General features: G+C 41.1%; 1 protein-coding gene and 1 long non-coding RNA gene across 2 annotated transcripts; both read left to right on the top strand.

Moving 5' to 3' along the window:
- Positions 1-87: 87 nt before the first annotated feature.
- Positions 88-2,403, top strand: LOC148936045 (uncharacterized). The gene is made up of 2 exons (XR_016139756.1): positions 88-350; positions 2,300-2,403. It is a non-coding gene; the product is annotated as an uncharacterized LOC148936045 (long non-coding RNA).
- An 8,251-nt stretch (positions 2,404-10,654) lies between these two features.
- LOC148936044 (uncharacterized) lies at positions 10,655-20,716 on the top strand. The gene is made up of 2 exons (XM_089079007.1): positions 10,655-11,052; positions 17,101-20,716. Exon 2 carries the CDS (start codon positions 17,503-17,505, stop codon positions 18,658-18,660), a length of 1,158 nt encoding a protein of 385 aa, XP_088935133.1. The 5' UTR covers positions 10,655-11,052; positions 17,101-17,502; the 3' UTR covers positions 18,661-20,716.
- Positions 20,717-22,071: the final 1,355 nt, after the last annotated feature.

The raw sequence follows: 22,071 nt of genomic DNA, 5'->3' as shown, positions 1-22,071 counted from the left end.
ATATCCTAACCCTAACTTCTTTAATTAAATATAATATATACCTAATAATGTATACCTAAAATAATATATACCTAATGCTTCCATCGAATGTCTAAGGCATGGAAAAATCGCGCGGGGCGCAGTAACGCTATACGACACCTCGAATACGATCTTCATATGGCCGCAATTTTCGATCACAACGCAATTATCGGCGAGGAAGTAACCTTCGACGGGGAGTACGAGCTCCTGGTGCACGATCGTTTCTGGAGCGCCCTGCCCGCGCAGTCCGCACTAGCCAGTACCATCCAAGAACCCCGCTCCCAGCCGCGAATCTTTCTCCAAGACTATTTGCAGAGAGCTTCCAACGAAAGGTAAGTAACTAAATTGTTAAACAAATTATTATAAGATATATGTATACGCGTATACTTCTCGCGTTATCGTCACGTGGTCAAGAATTTTTCCTGTTGCGTCAGCCGAACGTGTCCGTGCAAGTTCAATGATCGCTTCTACAGAGGGAATGCCTGACCGGAAGGGTTTACGATCGACCCCTTTGTTTTTTTTTGGGTATAGTTTTTGCCCCGTCCGACGATTTCATTCGAGAAATGCACTCTTAAATGCTTGTTTCAAACTTTTTAGCTCCGATAATATTCCGTAATATTATTCAACGACACGCATGGACGCGTTTTACCTTCGCGGATACTATTAATTAATTAGTGTGATGTGTTTCCCTCGGTCTGATACCACCCGCGGTTCATGCACGCATCCAGCCGCCGTATTCCAACATCGCGTCGGTTCAGTGCGCTGCATTACTTCCTTCGGTTATCGCCGTGTAAATAATTCAGTTGCCGACGATTATCCTAATAGCGCCGAGTTTCTCTGCTATCGTTGTAAGGAATTGATACCCGAGGGCACTCTCTCTTACTGCTTGGAATTAACTCATTCTTTTCAATTCGGATTCACCGCGCCTCAAGATTACTGCGAGTGTTGTCGTACCTCGCTTTCGATAATCCGCGAAATCGAACACTGCGACACGTGCTCCGAAGTTTTCGTTGTTGCCTTAGAAGTACTTGAAGAAGAGGTAGAGGCTATCGAACACGTCCGCGCTCAATATTATCTTAACGATACTAACGCTGCTTCTGACGTCATTGTCTCGCGCCGACTCACGAACTTTTCCGTCTCGTTGCATAACCGTGAGGAATAATAGCTAGACGCGATCGCGCTAGTGCTAAGAATTGGATGCCCTGCTGCTCAATCGCACATTTATTCTAGTGATCAGAGATTCGTACGTTAATACTCCTTACCGCTGCTGGTTATTTGCCACTCGATTGCTGGCAGCGTCACCGAGAGACGAGCGTATTCCCGCCTTTATCCGGTGCCACATGGTGATTTGTTTGGCAACGCCGCCATCGCCCGTGACGTGACACCAACGAGCGAGAATAATTGGCTTGAGCATGCTATGTTTTCATATAATACTAGAGTACACGAAGGAACGAAATTTACTCCTTATGAATTAGTATTTGGGAAAATAGCAGGTTTACCTTCTCAAATAAAAAATGATGACGATTTTGAAACTTATAATGATTACGTGAATGAATTAATTGACAAATTAGCAGATTTAAGAAAATTGGCAGCATCAAATTTAGACAACTCTAAAGAACGTTATAAATACTATTACGATCGAAAATTAAAAACACAAAGATATAAGGAGAGAGATATTATTTATTTATTTATTAAAGCCGAAAAAGAGTCATAAATTTGATAATGAATATACCGGCCCGTACAAAATAATAGAAGTCTTAGAAAATAATAATATAAAAATTTCAATCTCTCGAAATAAAATCAAAATTACATATATAACTAGAACAAAGTGTAACGTCCGGAGAGCCGCCATATACTTTTTTTCCTACCGCGCATGTAATATTGTCTTAACGTGGCTCATCGCCAGGCCGACGACCGAGAACAGCCATTGGTTCTCCTGCCGTTCCGCCTAATATGGCGCGCCCCGCCATATTTATTTCTCTGAAGTGTAGTATACTATAATCATCCTCCTCAATAATCATAGATATTTAGCAAATATGTATCTCTACTACCTTCCCTTACTAATTATAAACAATAATATTTAATAAAAATATACGAAATATCTCATAACAATGTTTAAATATATACATATACATATCTAGATCATAATAATAAACACTCCTTAAATATATTTAAATATAATATCAATATTAATAATAAGCTCATATTAACGATAGCGACACTGGCGATCAATTAATTATAAGATAATATTACTATAACAAAACTCTCAACACTGTTACAGCGCATTACTCCCGGTCAGCCGCGTTCTGATTGGCTGATCAATGCATGCCATAGATATATACATCTAGCTTAGCTACATAACCCGCGCCACGCCAGCGCCACGTGCGTTGGCGTACCCACGCCATCCGCCATCTTGCGTCACAGCGCCGCCGCAGCAGAGCACCGCAGTACCCGCCGAAACTCCGACATTTCAGTGCGCGCCGCGTCAACACGTGCCACTCTCGTGTGCATCGTCAAGCGTCTTATTTCCATCTCTAGTATATAGTTCAACTTCTAGTACGTAATTCGACTTCTAGCGTATAGTTCCATTTCGAATTCTAAATAAGTAGTCTCAATTGTTCATTTTTGTGTTATTGAATGATATCCCATGAGTGTAATCTTGAATCGAATATCTAAATAAATTAGTTAATTATAATTAAACTTCCTCGTGTCCATTCTTTCGCGCGTACCGTCACCGGTTAGCGAAAGTGTTCGCGAGGTAGTGAGGTTTCACGCGTTATTAAACAATTCTCAAAATTGATTTATCGCCCATTATAGCAAGAACGCCGAGGTTCTCCCGGAGCAGGTGTTGTGCGTTCATATATGAAAATTACGCGCCACGTATATTTCGGAACGACGCTTATATCATAGAAAAATTTCGTTGCGTCAGCATACACGTGACCGTCTATCGCACAAAAAAATAAGGAAAGCGACTCGGCCGGAAGGGTTTTACGACCGACCCTTTGTTTTTTTTTTTGAAGTACAGTTTTTGCTCCGTGCGTCGATTTCACTCGAGGAATGCACGTTCCAGTGCTCGTTTCTAACTTCTTTGAGAATACACTGAAATATCTGAAATATTATTTAGCATCATGTGCGGACGCACTTCACTTTGCTAGAATTCTTAATTAATTGTCGTGATTTGCCTTCCTCGATTTAATACGTACGCCGGTAAGAGGCGAAAGAGAAACCGAGATGACCACGCACGCCCAAAAGGGGAAGCTTGCAAACGACGACGTAGAGATGGCCTCCGCAGACAAGCTGAGTGCCCCTAAATCCAAATACATCGATAGCGAATTCGATGTAATGCAAGCCAATATGGCTAAACGCGCCGCGCAATTACAAACCGACGCCGACGCGCTACAAAGAGAGAGAGAAATTCGAGCGGAAAGCGCCGCGCTGCGGAGAGATCGCGCCGAAGCGGAGCAAAGTCGAGCCGCCGAAATGAATAATATGCTCGCTGCCATGCGCGCCGAGCTAAACAATATACGACACATAATTGAAACACGGCGTGACCCCCCGCGAAGTCCGAGCTTTCCCGCCGGAAAACGGTTTACAGAAACCCCGGCGCTCTTCGGCGAATTGAACGAATCGGGCACGGAACTCTCCCCCGCACCGAAAATAACCTATCGAGAAGCAATCGAGTTCGTACCATTCTTTGACAGGTACAATATTCCGCTCTCTAAATTTATCAACGCGTGCAGACAGGCGCGGGACATTTTGCCTCCCCATTACAAGTCCCTCACGCGATTATTGGTTGCTAAACTCCACTGCGTGGACACGCACATTCCGCCGTGGCCGATGAACCGTGTGAATCCGTCACTCAGTTATCAGATTTATTAGCGAGCGCCTTCGATTCGATAAAGAGCGTTGCCCAATACCGCGGGGAACTAACCACGGTACATTTCAACCCTAAAGAACATATCCGGGACTATATTGACCGCGTTAAAGAACTGCGCTCTTCTATAAGAGACGGAGAACGTCGCGCCCGCGGAACTCTAGATTCAGTACTAAGCCGCGAGATCGATGAATTCACTGCGCAATGTTTTTGCGACGGACTGCCCACCTTACCGCCTGCAATTGAAACCCGAGCATTTTCGCTATCCTTTTGAAGCGTTTGCAATTACGAAACAAATTGCCAAGCGCGAAGAGCTCGAACGCCAGTGGTACGGAATGCCGCCTCGTCAGGGAAATCTGAGTAAACAAACCTTTAACGTAAACCGCCGCATCCCTGAAACAGATGTGAATTCTAGCTGCGTCATAGACAGCTCACGCCGCCCGAACGGCGCCGATCACCCCCTCGCTACGACCGCTATAGAGAAACAGAAAATGCGATTACACTCCGCGTCGCCCCAGCTGGGAAGAACGACGAAACGACATTCGCGAACCACCGCCGCGTTACGAATGGCGCGACGCATTGCGCCCGAGAAATAGCAACGAAAACCTGCGTGAACGATCTCCCCTGCAAAACGAAAAGTGATGCCGCTATTGTAAGAACCGTGGGCACGAAATTGAAGAGTGCAGGAAGCGGCAGTACAATAATAGCCGACAGATAGAATCGGGAAACGGCAGGGATCCGCCCCGCAGAACGGACGCAGCGCGCGCGGATCTTTCGGGAACGACGCGTCCGATGAACGCAATCGAAACAACAAGCGACACGGAACACGAATCGCAACCCTGAATCCTAAAGATTTTAACTACGCGCCCACGATCACAGTACCCGCCATAGGCTTAACAGAAAACGTGAAATTCATGATGGATACGGGCGCTGCACCCACTCTAATAAAAAAATGAAATGTCCTGCCTAACACCCGCATCAAGAAAGATGATCACTTCTACCTTAGCGGTATTACGGAGGGGAAAATCAAAACCTTAGGGTCCGTAACTGTCCCAATAATGGGCTACGATGCGACAATGCATGTCGTCCCGAATGATTTCCTTATACATCAAGAGGGAATTCTCGGGTCGGATTTCCTTTGTGACGCGGTCACCTCGCTCGACACTCGGATCGGCTCGTCGGTGTCCGGGTTCGAGAGGAGGGGAGACTCAAGCGTACGCGAGCACAAGTGGCGGTGAGAAGATCGTTATTGGTAGATACAGAGTAGGGCAGAGCTGGGTGCTGTCGCAGTATCGCTGGTAGCAAAGCGGAGACGCAACCGATTGGCGTAAGGCGATGAGATGCGCAGGACGGGTGTGGCGTGCGGTCGACAACGGTTTATTTACGCGGCGCGATTACCACTACGGATCTTAGAATTACTGACTTATAACTAGCGGCCTTAATCTCTATCGCATGCACTTACGAGCTAATGTCAGGCGGGACGGTTAGGTATTGCAGGCAGGGCTGAGTGCCACGTCGAGCCCTGCCTTCGCAACGGAAACCGGCGAAACCCGGTGGAGCTGAGCGAAACCTCAGCCCGAGGAGCGGTGACAGGAGTCGGCGAAACCCGACAGAGCTGAGTAAAACCTCAGCCCGTGGAGCGGTGACAAGAGTCGGCGAAACCCGACAGAGCTGAGTGAAACCTCAGCCCGAAGGTAAAGAAAGCCGGTGAAACCCGGCAAAGCCAAGCGAAACCTTGGCCCCCCTTGGAGAGGTAATAGATACTGGTTAGGTCGGTATCAGGAGTCGGATCGCAGGATGGGATCTGGTCCCGATGTCTCGGCCGGCCGGGCTTATATACTCAGCCGGCGTTCCCCACTGCGCGCCGTCGGTCCGGTGGCGGGGAGTCGATATCGCGTGGGGGCACCGCGAGCGAGATAGTGAGCGAGACGGCGCGTGCGACCTACAGGCAAGCGACTGCGATAGCGCAAGTGGTGTACGTGCAAGCGGGATGGGTAGTGCAGGATAGTAAGCCAAGCGTTTTATATATATATATTTATGTATATGTATGTATATGTATATATATATATATATATGTACGTATGTTCGTAACGACCCTGCCGTTACATCACCCCCCCCCTTTTTGGTCGTGTCGTTGGCGCGGCGTAGGCGGCTGCTCCGGAGGGTCCCGTCTGTGTTGAACCGGAGGGTCCACTGACCCTCCGGGGTCCACCGTCGGTACCGCCGTGAGGTATGTACCGCGTGGTGCGTCACGTGGAGCATGGTTCCTGTGGCGATCCTGACCTCCACTGGCCCGAGGTTGCGCGGTCCCACCGCATGGAGCGACCTGACTGTCGGTCGGCTCGTCGTTGGCGGCGATGCCTTTGGCGCTGGGATACGCGGCAGCGTCGGCCTTGGTTCGGTTTGCTGGGCCTCGGTGTTAACGCGCCTCGGTGCGCTCGGCGCCGGTGTTGCCCGGACTGCTGCGCAGGCGATCGGAACGGGTCGCGTGGCCCTGAGCCTCGGCGATGGCTTCCGCCCTTGTGCTCGCCGTCGATCCGGTGGTAGCGGCGGTGGGATCAGCAGAAGGAGGGCCTTCCTCCTGTGATCGGCATCGGAGCGTTGTATGACGGTCCCCACCCGCGGGGGTAGTCGCCGGGGTGGCTCGGTCGCTCGTTCCGGTGTGCCGCGTGGTGGTCTAGTGGCTGCTACTCCTGGCGGGTCCGGGAGGTCATCGTCGTCGTCGGACCAGTGCCCGAACAATTCCTCGAGCTGCGTCTTTTCCGCGTCGGTCGGCATCGTTGCTGCTGCGGACTGACTGATTGCTCGGCTATCCAGTGTGTGAGCTTTAATACGCGGGCGTGGAATGCTCGGCATGCAGCGCACGTTGTTTTCGTGTGCTTGCCTCGGAACGCGGCGCACTTTGTTTTCGTGTGCTTGCCTCGGAACGCGGCACACGTTGTTTTTGTGTGCTTGCCTCGGAATGCGACGCACATTATTTTCGTGTGCTTGTTTCGGAATGCGGCGCACGCTGTTTTCGTGTGCTTGCCGCGGCGCACGTTGTTTTCGTGTGCTTGCCTCGGAATGCGACGCACATTGTTTTCGTGTGCTTGCCTCGGAACGCGGCGCACGTTGTTTTCGTGTGCTTGCCTCGGAATGCGGCGCACATTGTTTTCGTGTGCTTGCCTCGGAACGCGGCGCACGTTGTTTTCGTGTGCTTGCCTCGGAATGCGACGCACATTGTTTTCGTGTGCTTGCCTCGGAATGCGGCGCACGCTGTTTTCGCGCGCTTGCCTCGGAATGCGGCGCACGTTGTTTTTGCATGCTTGCCTCAGAACGCGTGGATAAGTCGGTGCCCCGGCCGTTGTCCGTGCGTTTCGTCTGTGCGGACATTCCCGGTCGGTAACCGTGACTTCACCGACCAGTCGGTGTCGCATTAGCGCAGGGGCCGGGTGCGCCTTCAGGTCCTGTACATGGACCTGTCGGTGCCAGCGTCCGCGGGTGTCCTGTAGGTCAACGATGACAGGCGAAATGATCCTCCGGACATCCAAGGGCCCCATGAATTTTGTGGCCAACTTGGCGTTGAACGCCTCAGCCTTGTCGGACAGGACGTGGTTTCTCTTGCATACCAAATCCCCGACCTTTGGCTTCCATTCCCGACGACGCAGGTTATAAATGTCGTTCTTGACGTTGGAAGGTCCGTGCCAAGTTCACCCTCTGTCACGTCCCAGCGCCGAAAGTACCTCTAATCATGTTCAGTGTAAAATTTTCAAAATTTTTAATTATTTATGACTAACTGTATTAGGAGACAGCACCGTCAAACCTTTCCCATACATTTAATAAAAGAATATACCGCTTAAAATTATTTAAAGATTTATACAAAATGGCCGCTCCTTACCATAACCTTATGGCGCTACTACAGCCTTAATGTTCCTAGTAAATTTTCCCTAGAACCTCACTAACAAAAACAGAACATATTGAAATCACTTCTCCAGACTGTTCAGTAAAGTAACAAGAAAATAGAGCTTAATATCGCATCCTTATCTAAGCATTTCAACATTAACAACAAAATCTCAACAAATAGTAAATAATGAATAAAAAACAAATCTAGGAAATATAACCTCGCCCACGTAATGCACGAAAACTATAACAAAACAATTATCGGTACATTGTAATATTTTTATTAACAATTAAAACAAAATCATATAATTATATAAATAACAAAATACAACCAATTTCTTTATATCGTCAAATATAACTTCAGAAAATAAGAAACCCTTGTATATCAAACACTTTCACTTTTGTTCCATTTTAATAATAAATATAAAAGTTAATAACAAAATTAATAACAATAGAAAAGATATGAATAAGGAATAAAAGTCATAATGACAATATAACAAAATCCATGACAAAACATTTATTCAACAGTTCACCTGATACATATCCTTATTTCAAGGATAAATTTTGTTGATGTCCTAATATGGATATATTTTCCTTGTATAAATACATTTTCCATCAAAAATCATTTCGAAAACATAATTATAGTTTGTGGTTACGATTCTTAATTCTCAAGATATAAACGAAATTAAGAGTATATGAAAGCACACACATGTATACATATATACATACATTATACATTTCCTTATAAGATATAGTTTTCTTTATGAAATTATATAAACAACTCGGATAGAAACATATTTTATCTCAGAAAAGAAATTCTACGATTTAAATTTCGTTTAATAAAATTCATAAATAAATAAATTATTATATTAACAAATAATTATTATGAAAGATTTGGACAACACACAGGATATCCTGCAACTTACCTCATTACACATACCTACCTAACTCGCACCATTTAGAAGATATTTAAACAATTATAAACTTGTTTACATACACTTACCTCAAAAACTCAAATCAGTTCAGCAGGCAAATCTATATAAACCAGTTCAACTTCTAGAAACCTTCATCCTAGACTTATATTTATAATTGTTACTTCCCTTTTTTTATTAACACTAATCCTATGGCTATGACAAAGATCTTGAATATTAATATGCATGGAAAACTACCCTAACGATTTAACCAATCACAATCAGAGCCATTTTGTACCTGAAAACATTTAATAAATAATATATTACAAATGTAAAAAGAGTTATACTGATATATTTTAGATATACTAATTATACGATGTAATCATTATTATTATAAAAATTATAAAGTATATCTAAAACGATATTGCGATGATTAATATTTATTATAACAGCTTAAATTCAAGCAAACTATATGTTTGTTAATTATAAGAAAGGAATTATTATAACGAAGTATAACTCTTTGAAAACAAAAATAGATCGACCGAATAGTCATAAGTATGACTCATGGTCAGGTTATAAGCAAAAATAAGCCAACGTTAAATGTCAAGGCCGCCATAATATTGAAAGATATCTATTAGATTCGGAAAAAATTAACGGAGACCAACTGGATTTGAACTCGGGATCCCTCGTCTACCAATCCGACACTTAGTCTGCACGACCACGACGGCTCCTCTCTGTTAGTGTTTATATTCCGAATCTCTTTCATGACCGCTTACGGTCGTCTAATTCTTACAGTTCGGCCATTCTGGTATTACATTCGTCCCGAATGTACCGAGTCTTCCTCTATCGGATTTATCCGAAACTTGGAGCTTCTGCTCCCGACTTTCGATCACTTTCTTGAACGACCGACACGACTCCTTTGGAGTACTACTCCACGACTTTTTTCCCGTTCATTTCTCTTGAACGACCGACAACGACTTTGGAGTACTACCCCCGACTTTTTCCGTTCACTCCTGAACGATCGACTTGTCAGGTAACATAGGCTGAATCTTCTCTGAGGTAACATAGGCTGAATCCCACTTCTGAGATTGAAAGATATCTATTAGATTCGGAAAAAATTAACGGAGACCGACTGGATTTGAACTCGGGATCCCTCGTCTACCAATCCGACACTTAGTCTGCACGACCACGACGGCTCCTCTCTGTTAGTGTTTATATTCCGAATCTCTTTCATGACCGCTTACGGTCGTCTAATTCTTACAATATTTAATCACAAGTGTGACTCATGATCAGTTTGTAAGCGAAAATAAGCCAACGTTAAATGTCAAGGCCACCATAATATTTAGTCACAAGTGTGACTCATGATCAGTTTGTAAGCGAAAATAAGCCAACGTTAAATGTCAAGGCTGCCATAATATTTAGTCACAAATGTGACTCATGATCAGTTTGTAAGCGAAAGTAGGCCAACGTTAAATGTCAAGGGCGCCATAATATTTTAGTACCACGAGTCATCGCTGATTCATAGCAAATGTAGGCTAAGTCGACCAATAGAAAACTATGTCAAGAATAACTAGAAGGTCTTAAATGCGTGAATCATAGCTGACTCATAACGAAAGGCTTTATTCAGACCTGTAGAATCATTACATTGGAATTTAGATCACCCCTACTTCCATGTTTTGGCAACATATAAAAACCTCAAGCGACGATACCTTTGCGCATTCATTCGTACGCACTCGCGCATTTTTCCCATTTCGTACTTACGATTCACATTCACGGACACTTACATTTTAGTCGCATTCGCACTTGTACGCGCACGTACATTTTTGCACTTGTACTTCCACTCGCATTCGCTAAATATATATATATACCTATCATTTATAACAGTGAATAAATTCCAATTCAAATACCACAAGTGTGATATTATATTATTCCTTATTCCCAAAATCGAAAACTCTTTCCTGAAAATAAAAGTCATTTCGACATTCCTGTTACCTACTTCCTTCGCAGTATCTAATCCTGAGGTTTTACCCTCTTAACCGCATGGAAAAGAATCTCACAAATAACGTGTGAGTGTAGCTGTCGAGGATCTGCTGATTTCGGCTCCGTCCGATCTACCAGGACCTCCCAGGATGTCACACGAAGACAAAGTACTTTTTGGTGGCAGCGGTGGGATCCCTCATCTGCTGGGATATCCAAAACTTGGCGAGATCCTTCATCTAGAATAGCCGAATCTTGTGAAATATTCCTCATCTCACGAAGAATTGAAGAGGAGATTTTCAAGCAAGTGATAGCGGGGATTGAACTGCGATAAGAACTTTCGATTATGGAATTGCGTACGCTTGTCTTGCTTTACTTTACTGCGACTCACATGTAAGTCAAAATTATCATTTATAATTGTAACAAAACTCGAAATCGTTCGGTATTTGTAAAAATCCGTTATAAAAATTTTAATTACATAACAATAAAAATGGTTGATCGTGAGGTAGACTTTTTGACTCGTCAGATAGGCGGTATAAACGTTAACGATGACGTTAACACAAACCGACGTACGAATGCGAATATGCCATATACCAGTTTACGTGATGCTTCCGAGACAATTCTCCCGTTCGATGGTAAAAATATGCCTGTATCGCAATTCGCTAATAGTTGTCTGCATGCTCGAAATATGGTCTCTCCAAGTGCGGAATATGGATTAGTTCAAATGATTAAAAATAAATTAGTCGGACCAGCATTGAGAGTGGCTTTAAGCGGAGAGTATAACGACATCGAATCCTTACTGGCTGTCTTGAAAACGCGTTTCGCACCTGTTTATTCTACGTCACAATTGCACGGAGAGCTTTCTAAAATAACGCAATATCCGGATAAGACTGTAGATTACGGTAGCAGAGTATCTATGATTTTACAACAACTAAAATCTTGCTACCAAACCGAAAATCCGAACCAAGCTATCCAATTCGTAAATTCGGCAGAAATCAATGCTGTGAGAAATTTCTTAACTGGATTAAAAACGGATATATATACGCGAATCCACTCAGGAGAACCAGGAACATTAAACAACGCAATAGAATCTGCCATAAAAGCTGAAAGCGAATATAACGAGCATATGCAACGTATGAGAATAACAGAGGAATTAATGCAGTCTATAAAGTGTAATAATTGTCTTGGATATGGCCACATTTTTCAGTCGTGTACTATTTTTAATTCCCTCGCTCAGATTTCGCACGTACAATGGCAGCCTAAGATCTGTTCTTTTTGTAAAAATCTTGATCATACGTGAGCTGAATACAGAACGTTACAACTACGAATTCTAAACCCACGAAATCCGGGAATCAATGTAAACCTGCGAAATCAAAATTATAATATTAATCAAAACAACCGACAAAATTTCCCTACTTCAAGAAATATGGGATATTAATTTGTCGATATTGCAAAATACCAGGGCATAGCTTGGAACAATGTCGAAAAAGGCAGTACAACAATAATGTGAGAAAATCGAATCGGAAACCGAATGTTGGAAAATCGAATTCTTGAAAATTCTCAACGTAACAGACCGCAAGAAGCTCCGGGAAACCGAGAGCGGGCACAGCGAGTCGGCGCAGCGCTGAACGAACGCCCGCGAGTGCGCCTGGTAACTCCGAACGAGAACCGCGAGGAAACGCCAGTGTAATAAACGTCGCATGTAATAAAATTGGGAAACCACCTTCCGTTATACTACCAAGCAAAAATTTGGTTGACGAACGAGCAAACTTTATGATAGATACAGGTTCTGATATTAATATAATAAAAGAAACCTGCCTTCATGAAAACATGCCCATCGATACCAAAATGGTGTTTGAACTAAGTGGAATAACTAACGAACTCGTACGATAGGCGTAACAAAAGTACGCATTTTCGACGTCGACATACTATTCCATGTAGTCACGGATAAATTCCCTATTCGTTAGGATGGAATTTTGGGCACTGAATTCTTTAAGAGCCAACGAGCAACCATAGACTACCCGAGGGCAAGTCTGATCGTAAATGGCAAGCCATATTATTTTCATAATGATGAGACCGTTATTCTTCCCGCTAGGACGCGAAAACAAATATTTGTACGAATCGCCAATCCAGAAATAAAAAATGGATATATTCCAAAGTTAAACGCAGGACCGCAGGTGTACTTAGGTAACGCCGTCGTATCAAATCATCACGGAATAGCGCATTTATATGCTGTTAACTCGTCAGATGAGGATATAGAATTAGCGATCCCTATTGTAAAGATATATTCATTTGAAGAGATAAGAGAAGAGATTAAGGAAAATTTTAATAATAAACGAGATTAATAACGACGATGAACGTGTTAATAAGATATTGCAATTACTACGTCTCGATCATTTGAACGAGGAGGAAGTCACTAGTGCCACTAGCCTAGTAACATCCCGTGCGGAAAGATTTCATTTGCCAGGAGAACTTTTAGGCGCTACAAATGTTTTTAAACACCGAATATTTACCACCGATGATCGTCCGATTAATGTCAAGCAATATCGTTATCCTCAAATACACAAGGAGGAAATACGAAGACAGGTCGACGAGATGCTGGATAAAGGTGTTATAGAACTGTCAAGTTCGCCTTATAACTCTCCATTATGGATTGTTCCCAAAAAGGATGATTCCCTAGGAAATAAAAAATGGCGTCTAGTAATAGATTTCCGTGCTTCAAAATGAAAAGACTATCGGAGACGCTTATCCTCTTCCAAATATCGTTGACATATTAGATCAACTCGGAAGTGCAAAATACTTTTCTGTATTTGATCTAGCATCTGGTTTTCATCAAATTCCTATGGATGAAACAGATAAACATAAAACCGCATTTTCAACGCCGTATGGACATTTTGAATATAATCGTATGCCGTTCGGATTAAAGAATGCTCCTGCTACATTTCAGAGACTAATGGATCAAGTTTTGACAGGATTACAAGGAATAGAGTTGTTCGTATATCTTGATGATATAGTAATTTACGCCCGCTCACTTCAAGAACATGAAACAAAATTTCATAGACTTATGAAACGACTTACTAAAGCTAATTTATACTTGCAACCTGATAAATGCGAATTTTTTAAGAAAGAAGTAGCATATCTGGGACACATAATATCTGAAGATGGCGTACGGCCAGATCCAAAAAAGATAAGCGCTGTGAAAAATTTCCCTATGCCCAAAACACGAAAAAATATTAAACAGTTTCTTGGACTTGCAGGATATTATAGAAGATTTATTGAAAACTTTTCCAAGATTGCTAAGCCTTTATCTGATTTAACAAAACAATCAGTTGCTTTTGATTGGCAACGAAAACAACAAGAAGCATTTGATGAGTTGCGGGACGCTTTATGTTCAGAACCGATATTACAGTATCCAAATTTTAATGAACCGTTTATTATAACAACAGATGCATCTGGATATGCAATTGGAGCTATATTAAGTCAAGGAAAAGTAGGAAATGATCTTCCAATAGCATATACTTCTCGAGTTTTAAGCGACGCAGAAACGAGATACTCAGCAACAGAAAAAGAATTATTAGCACTGATTTATGCAGTAAAACATTTTCGCCCCTATATTTATGGCCGAAAATTCACATTAGTAATGGGCCATAAACCACTAGAATGGTTAAATTCAATAGCTGATCCTACTTCGAGATTAATGTGATGGAGGCTTAAATTAGCGGAATATGATTATCAAATAAAATACCGGGAAAGAAAAATAAAAACGCTGACGCTTTATCACGAAACCCTACGGAAAATATTAAAAATATATTTCCTCTACAAGCAAAACGTGCACGATCTTCAAGCGAAGGTTCCATGGAAGCCGATTATAAAAAACAAAAAATTTCACATCCAAAATTTAAAAGAATGTGGGAGAGTGAGGGATCTGGAAATCCCGCACTACACAAAAAATTAAGAACTGAAGAATTATCCCCTTATGAAGATTCGGATGATGAATTAAAAGAACCGCCCAGAAGTAAATTTATAGCTGACTTAGAAAGCAGCGACAGTGATAGTACAGCATCATATTATTATGATACTGATTATGAAACCGATGGCTCAGGAATTATTAGAAAGGGAGAAAAGAGAAAGCGAGAGAGTAGCTCATCGAATCTGGAACATCGCAAACTGCAACGAAGAAGAAAAAAACGGAAGCCTTCTAAAACTTCGAGTTCTGAAAGTATAGTAAAACACCACGACAACGTTAAGGAAATGGCGAGGCCTGTGAATACGGCTGAAGGGCGTGATTCGGTCAAGCGTCATACCGATGACGACGCCGCCACGCGTCAGGAAGTGGAAACGCCGATGGACTACAGCGCCGTTGCAGCAACGCGCAAGCGCGCGAGCAGAGACAATACAATGGGTGATCCATATAAAAAGAAACCTAATAAAAATACGCAGAAAAATAAATATTTAAAAGAAGAACCTATGGATATTGCAACACATTCAAGCGATAGTTTTAAAGTTGAAAGAAATATAGAAGTGAAAGTTGATGTCCATTCACCTCCTAAAATTTCTATAGGAACGCAACACGAAAAAATAAAAAGGTCACAATCAAAATTAAAAAATACTGATTCTATCCAAATATTAGAGGAAAATATCCCTTTAAATAAAAACGAAATCCAAGCGATGGAAATTTCATCCAGTAGCGAACGAATGGAATTTGAAATTGAGAATAGTCCCATGAATTATCGAAATCCAAAAACGCCAAGCGATAATACCGATAAAACCGAATCGGAAGAAATATTTTCACCACCTTCTCGTAAAGCTAAACCACGCTCATTAGAGAAGAGTAAGAATAAAAATAGAGAGCCGCGGAGAATACAAAAATTAAGCCAATGTCTTTTAATAAAAAGATAAATAAAAAGTCTGCGAAAAAGAATAAAATAATCAAGGAAAAACCAAAACCAAAAATCAAAGAAATCTCTGAAGTTCCAATCAATACTTTAGAATCACGAGACCACATTTGGATGAAAAATAATAATATAATATGTTTTGTAAATACAATAGGAGAACCGGTAGACGAAATAGGTCAAGAATTAATAGAAAGGAAATTATATCAAAAACCTTCAAATTTTAAAGGAATAACGGGACATGTATTAACTATGGACAGGAACAATAGAAAAATATTCGGATTAATAATTAAAGAAGAATTAAATAATAGAATAAGAGAAAATGATATTGTAAACGCCTTTAAAGAATTAAAAAGTGAAATGATACGATCGAATATTTTACACGCAGATATATCGCAGAGTAAAAGTAATATCAATGTGCCATGGTTTAGAATACGCAACATTATGCGATTAACATTCCTAAATACTAATATACAGATAACAATATGTAAGGGACAAATATGCATACCGAAACTAGAAGAGAGATTGCATATTATACGTGAATGTCATGAATCCAGTGTCGGAGGACACAAGAGAATCGCGAAGACAGTGGCGCGGATACGTCACAAACATTATTGGCATAACATGAAGAAACAAGTTGAAAATTATATTCAAGCTTGCAATAGCTGTCAAAAGAAAAAATTAGTACGCGTAAAAATAAAACAGCCAATAATAACCGATACACCTGTCGACGCATTCGACAAAATTTCAATGGATATTCTAGGACCGCTACCTGTAACGGAAAATGACAATGAATATATTTTAACTATTCAGGATTTGCTAACAAAATATTCCATTGCCGTGTCTCTCGTACAGACAAATTCAGAAGAAATTGCAAAAGCATTTACTCGACGCTTTATCTGTCAATTTGGTAGCCCCAAAGCAATATTGACGGATCAAGGATCAAATTTCACGAGTTCTATGATGAAGAAATTTGCAAAATATTTTAAAATTAAACAATATCGTACATCCGCCTTTCATCCGCAATCAAATGGTTCGATAGAACGAAGTCACCATGTATTAACCGAATATCTAAAGCATTATATTGCCAACGAGCGAGATTGGGATAATTGGCTCGAGCATGCTATGTTTTCGTATAATACTAGCGTACACGAGGGAACGAAATTTACTCCTTATGAATTAGTATTTGGAAAAATAGCACGTGTACCTTCTCAAATAAAAAATGATGACGATTTTGAAACTTATAATGATTACGTGAATGAATTAATTGACAAATTAGCAGATTTAAGGAAATTGGCAGCATCAAATTTAGGCAACTCTAAAGAACGTTATAAATACTATTATGATCGAAAATTAAAAACACAAAGATATAAGGAGGGAGATTTTATTTATTTGTTAAAGCCGAAAAAGAGTCATAAATTTGATGATGAATATACCGGCCCTTACAAAATAATAGAAGTCTTAGAAAATAATAATATAAAAATTTTAATCTCTCGAAATAAAACCAAAATTATACATGTAAATAGAACAAAGCCTGCTTGCATTCCAGATCAGGGATGACGGAGAACGAATATTCAATAACGGAATTAAAAATAATCCGGGAATATTCTACGAGGCGTTAGGCGAGCTGCGCACGTCAGATATATCTTGGAAAATGATAATGTACATCAATTTAGATGACGTCATAGGCGTATCCGAAGGGCTTCAACGTGAAATAAACCGAACGAAACTGCAATGCGACCAAATTTCATATACATGTAGTACTGGTCGAAAACAACTTGCAGAATTAACAAGGAAAATTAATAAAATAAAGCAATATAAATTTCATATTCACGAATTGCTCATAGGATCACGAATGAAAAGAGCTCCCCTAGAATTCATCGGGCAATTGAGTAAAATTTTATTTGGAACACTGCAGAAGATTTTTATTATATTAATAATGCGATAGAACATGTCGAAAATAAAACCAACGATCTTGCGACGCTACTTATCAATCAAACTATCGCAACGCGCTCACGTTTCGGGGAACTGTACAACCCTGAAGATAAAAACGCAGCTAGCCGATCTTCGACAGAATATAGATGAAAAATATAAAAATGTAACCGACGTAATTATTCGAAATAAAATTAATGACGATATCGAACGAGTAATAGAGGATATAAATATAGCAATATTAGAACATGAAATCGATTTGAATATTCTAATAGACGGAATATTATTCGGAAAACAAGGATTAATACATCCACGAATAATATCGCCACAATATTTAATAAAAAATTCTAAACACATTCAAGAACAAATTCCGTATGCTGAATTTCCTGTAGCTATTAATAAAGAGGGAATCGATCGGTTAATAAAAATTTCTACCCTGCACGTTGCATATCTACAAGATCGTCTTGTTTATATTTTGCAAATTCCATTGCTAACACCTGGAAAATATAAACTTTATAAACCAATACCATTACCCGTTAGACAGTCATTTGACACAACAAAATTTGCAACAATTGAAACCGAGATAACGCATATAGCATTAAATGAAGACGCCGATAATTTCTACGAATTCCGTCAAGGAGAGCTAGAGGAATGCATAGCATCCGACAGTGTCTTTATTTGCCCAGCTACGTTCCCCTTGAACAAGATAAGGCAGACTCCAAGCTGTGATGTCGAGATTTTATTGAATAAAAATATAAAGCCTAATAAATGTAAAATAAAAATTATGGAACTTCAAGATACATATTGGAAAGCTCTGACTATTCCAGGAAATTGGATTTACTCTACAACAGAAAAAGAAATTGTGCGACTGAATTGTCGTCATACAACAAAGCAATTTGAAATAAATAATTCCGGAATAATTTCTGTGCAACAAGGATGTAAAATTAGAGCGAAAACGGCCACTATGAGTCATCCAGCTTATCAGACTACAACATTCGCTCAACATTTCATCCCCACGAATAATTTAAGCATTCTAGAATTATATGAGCCCATCCAAAGGGAATATAAAATTAATTTCACAGAAGCCGCGCATGAAATTTGGATAACCAATCATAGCAATATAGAGGCATCGTTTAACGATATTGTAGAAAAGGCACGCCAAATCAAAGAAAGATAGTTGCAAAATTCACGCTTCACCATGTATAGTGCAGCTGCATGCAGTATCGGATTACTCGGGATACTCTTGCTCGCCTTGTCCTTGGCTTGCAAGAATTCCTGGATCTGTGACGTGGCAAGACAAGTCCACGAGCGTTGCTGTAAGAAACAAAGGAGCAATGATACCTCCTCCCACCCCTCAATAGAAAATAAAAACGCATGCTCTGAGAGTGCTTGCACTCAGTTTAATGAAGAGCAGCCTCAGAGTCTTACTACAAACGCTAAAGAAGAGCATTGCACCGTCTCATAAGTGATACCTTGTAAGACCTGAAATTATTTATTAAAATTTTTGGGTGGTCACTAGCAGAAAATCAAAGGGAAAGGTCTGAATGCGGAGACGAGCCAGCATTGTGGAGCAACATTCACAGTGGTCCCGAATTTTAGGACGACTTCGTCGAATGAGCAATATGGGCAGTCGATATCGCCCCACCCGCTCATATATGCGAAACCCTCCGAAAAACGGAACTGCATCCACTAGCCTCTCGCCGATACCGGAAGGACGAGACGTCTGGCCAGGGATGGACATCGGACCGACGGACCCCGATGTTTATCAAAGAGAGCCCATCCACATTCCATAACTCCCCAGACGGGAATATGAGACAATTCCGCCGGTAGAGCCCGCCACAATTACGCTAACATCTGATCTCATCCGAGATCTATTGCAGGAAATTGACATAGGAATCGACACCGTGGAAAATCTACAGCGACCACCAGCTGAGTTACCGCCAGAGGCAAGCAATTCAGAGGCCGATGAGCATAGGTCTGTCTCAGCCGCAGCAACCGGAAGCCCAAGCAACTCCGAGCCTGAGTACATGGAAATGGGACCGCAAGCAACCTACGTCAATGCGCCAGCTGAGAGGCGTGACGTAACGACGCAGATTGAAGAGGCATCGGAGAGGACTTACGACGATCTGGAACCTCCACAGCGAAACGAACATCCCGTAAGTGAAAGAGGAATACCAATACCCCAGAGCTCTCCCCCTCTTGGACGATCGCACAGTGTTCTCGTACCGCCTTATTATCGCGACTATTTAAATTTAAATTCAATGCTCGCATATAAACTCTATTGTTTATCAGCATGGTACGTGCAAATTTCCGACAATGTGATATTGTGTGCGAATTGTGCTACATCCGAGCATACTTTTTGCGTGCCAAACCGCCAGCGTGCGCTATGGCGACATTTGCATGCCATTTCGCGAACGTTGCAGAATACCACACTACATTGCGGGCGCTGTTACAAGCTGTTATTGCGAGCGAGACGCGCGATAGATTGTTTTAATTGCAGGCGACATGTGATAGACCGTGAAGGCCGTGTCGACCACTTAGTGTATACTTTGTTATGCGAGATAGCTATGCCGCGAGATTTATTTTAGCTTCTGCCGCGGAGATATAATCATATCTTCTTACATAACAGCTACCAGCGATAATACATATATACATACACAACAAAAAAAAATTTTTTTTTATGCTTCTCTTTATATTAATAAAAATACATACACGTAAAATAACAAGAAAAGTTTTTTTATCATTATGCGATTTTATCATTATTTTATATACACGCATGCGCACATGCACCACGCATGTCAATATAGTATGTAATGCAATTACTAAGAAATAAAATAAAATGGTGATGGAAAAAAAAAGGGGAAGAGAATATTATCCTTCAATCATATCCAACTACCATATCCACTCTAACAATAAGTCATAACAATAGAAATAAGAGTAACAAAAAAAAAGAGAGGAAAATTATAAAAATAAAAATGTTTATAATATCGGATGCATATGGAGAGACTGAAGACTTATACCGAAAATAATAATAACAAGGTATGCCTGAAATAAACATATAATCTACTGAATATATATAACTTAATAAAAACAAATATATTAAGCTTATTAATTTTCCTTACGTAACATATACAGCCATTAATTAATTTGCGCAAATAACCTACACCTCTCCCTTAATAACCATTCCATAAAACACCTTTAATGGTCTTAACAATAATAATAATAACAACAAAGGTGGAAGAAAAAAAATATATATATAATACACATACAAGGAGACAGACGACTAGAAAGAGGAAAACATCAGCAATAATATACACAAGTACATGCATAAAGAAAAAAAAAAATATATATATATATTAAATAAAACATTAGTTATTATAAAGTTCGCAGACCGAACTTCTCCACGGACGGAGATGTCACGTCCCAGCGCCGAGAGTACTCTCTGGTCATGTCTAATGTAAATTTTTCAAAAATCTTAATTATTTATGACTGACTGTATCAGGAGACAGCACAAACAAACCCTTTGTCACGTCTGTCGCGTCAGAATAAATGAATTAATTAATAATTTTATTCCCTATTGTAAAGGTATTACTCTTTTCAATTTTATAATGATAAATTTTTATAACATGAAGCAAGGAACAAACGTACGTCCCTAGCCTCCCACGCGAGCGCCGCACTCCCACCACCAGCGCCTCCCACATCGAGCGCGCACCCCACCATAGCATCGCCGCAGTTTCGAGCCGCCGAATCGAAGCACTTCAGTGCACGGCCGACTGTGTTTAGTTCATCTCGCGAATCTGACTGGAGAGGACCTCCAATCCGCGAACTCCCTCTTCTAATTCAATTCTAGTTCTAGTGTTAAGAGAATTCAGTTCCAATTCTAGTGTTAAGAAGTAACTCGAATACAATTTCAAATCAATTCCAATTCTAGTGTTAAGAAGTAACTCGAATACAATTTCAAATCAATTCCAATTCTATTATAGTACTAGTGAATTTAACATCATTCAATTTAAATTCAAGCTCTAATAAATCTAATTTTAAACGTGTTTTACAATTTAATCAATCTTTGTATTAGTTAATCTTGTAATTGAATATCTTACAATATATATATATATAAGTGAAAAGTGATTAGTGTCAAACAATTAATAAATCCAAATCCTTCCACCCATCCTAGCGAAACGTACAATCGACAGAGTTCGCGAGGTAGAGTGACCACGCGTAATTTAATCAAATAACAAGCGATCCGGGAAGCCATGCTTGCTCTCTTGGCTAGCAAGTTGTGCGTCCACCCGCACTACTCCCCAAGAGAGGTATCGCTTCTCACGCATTTTAAGTCGTCAAATTATAAGATATCTGACAACCTGTCCCGCCTCTTGGCTAGCAAGTTGTGCGTCCACCCGCACTACTCCCCACAGAGGGTTACAGGTTCTCATCGCGATAGAAAGTTCAATCTTATATTCGTAACTTGTAAGGGAAGCAACATTTCCCTTCATGATCACTTTCGATGCCGAATAAACGCAAAAATCGCGCCGGACGTCAGCGTGCGATTCGTCGAACTCTATACGAAATTAAATCTGCGCTCACCGGT

Source organism: Pogonomyrmex barbatus, unplaced genomic scaffold, assembly GCF_055798465.1.
Source record: "Pogonomyrmex barbatus isolate J1 unplaced genomic scaffold, ASM5579846v1 scaffold3, whole genome shotgun sequence".
Classification (NCBI taxonomy): Eukaryota; Metazoa; Arthropoda; class Insecta; order Hymenoptera; family Formicidae; genus Pogonomyrmex; species Pogonomyrmex barbatus.
The sequence above is the reverse complement of the archived record's forward strand: the minus strand, read 5'-3'. Positions and strand labels throughout refer to the sequence as shown.

Coding starts and splice junctions, on each gene's coding strand:
- LOC148936044 (XM_089079007.1), top strand. CDS start 17,503: ATGTCGAAAATAAAACCAACGATCTTGCGACGCTACTTATCAATCAAA.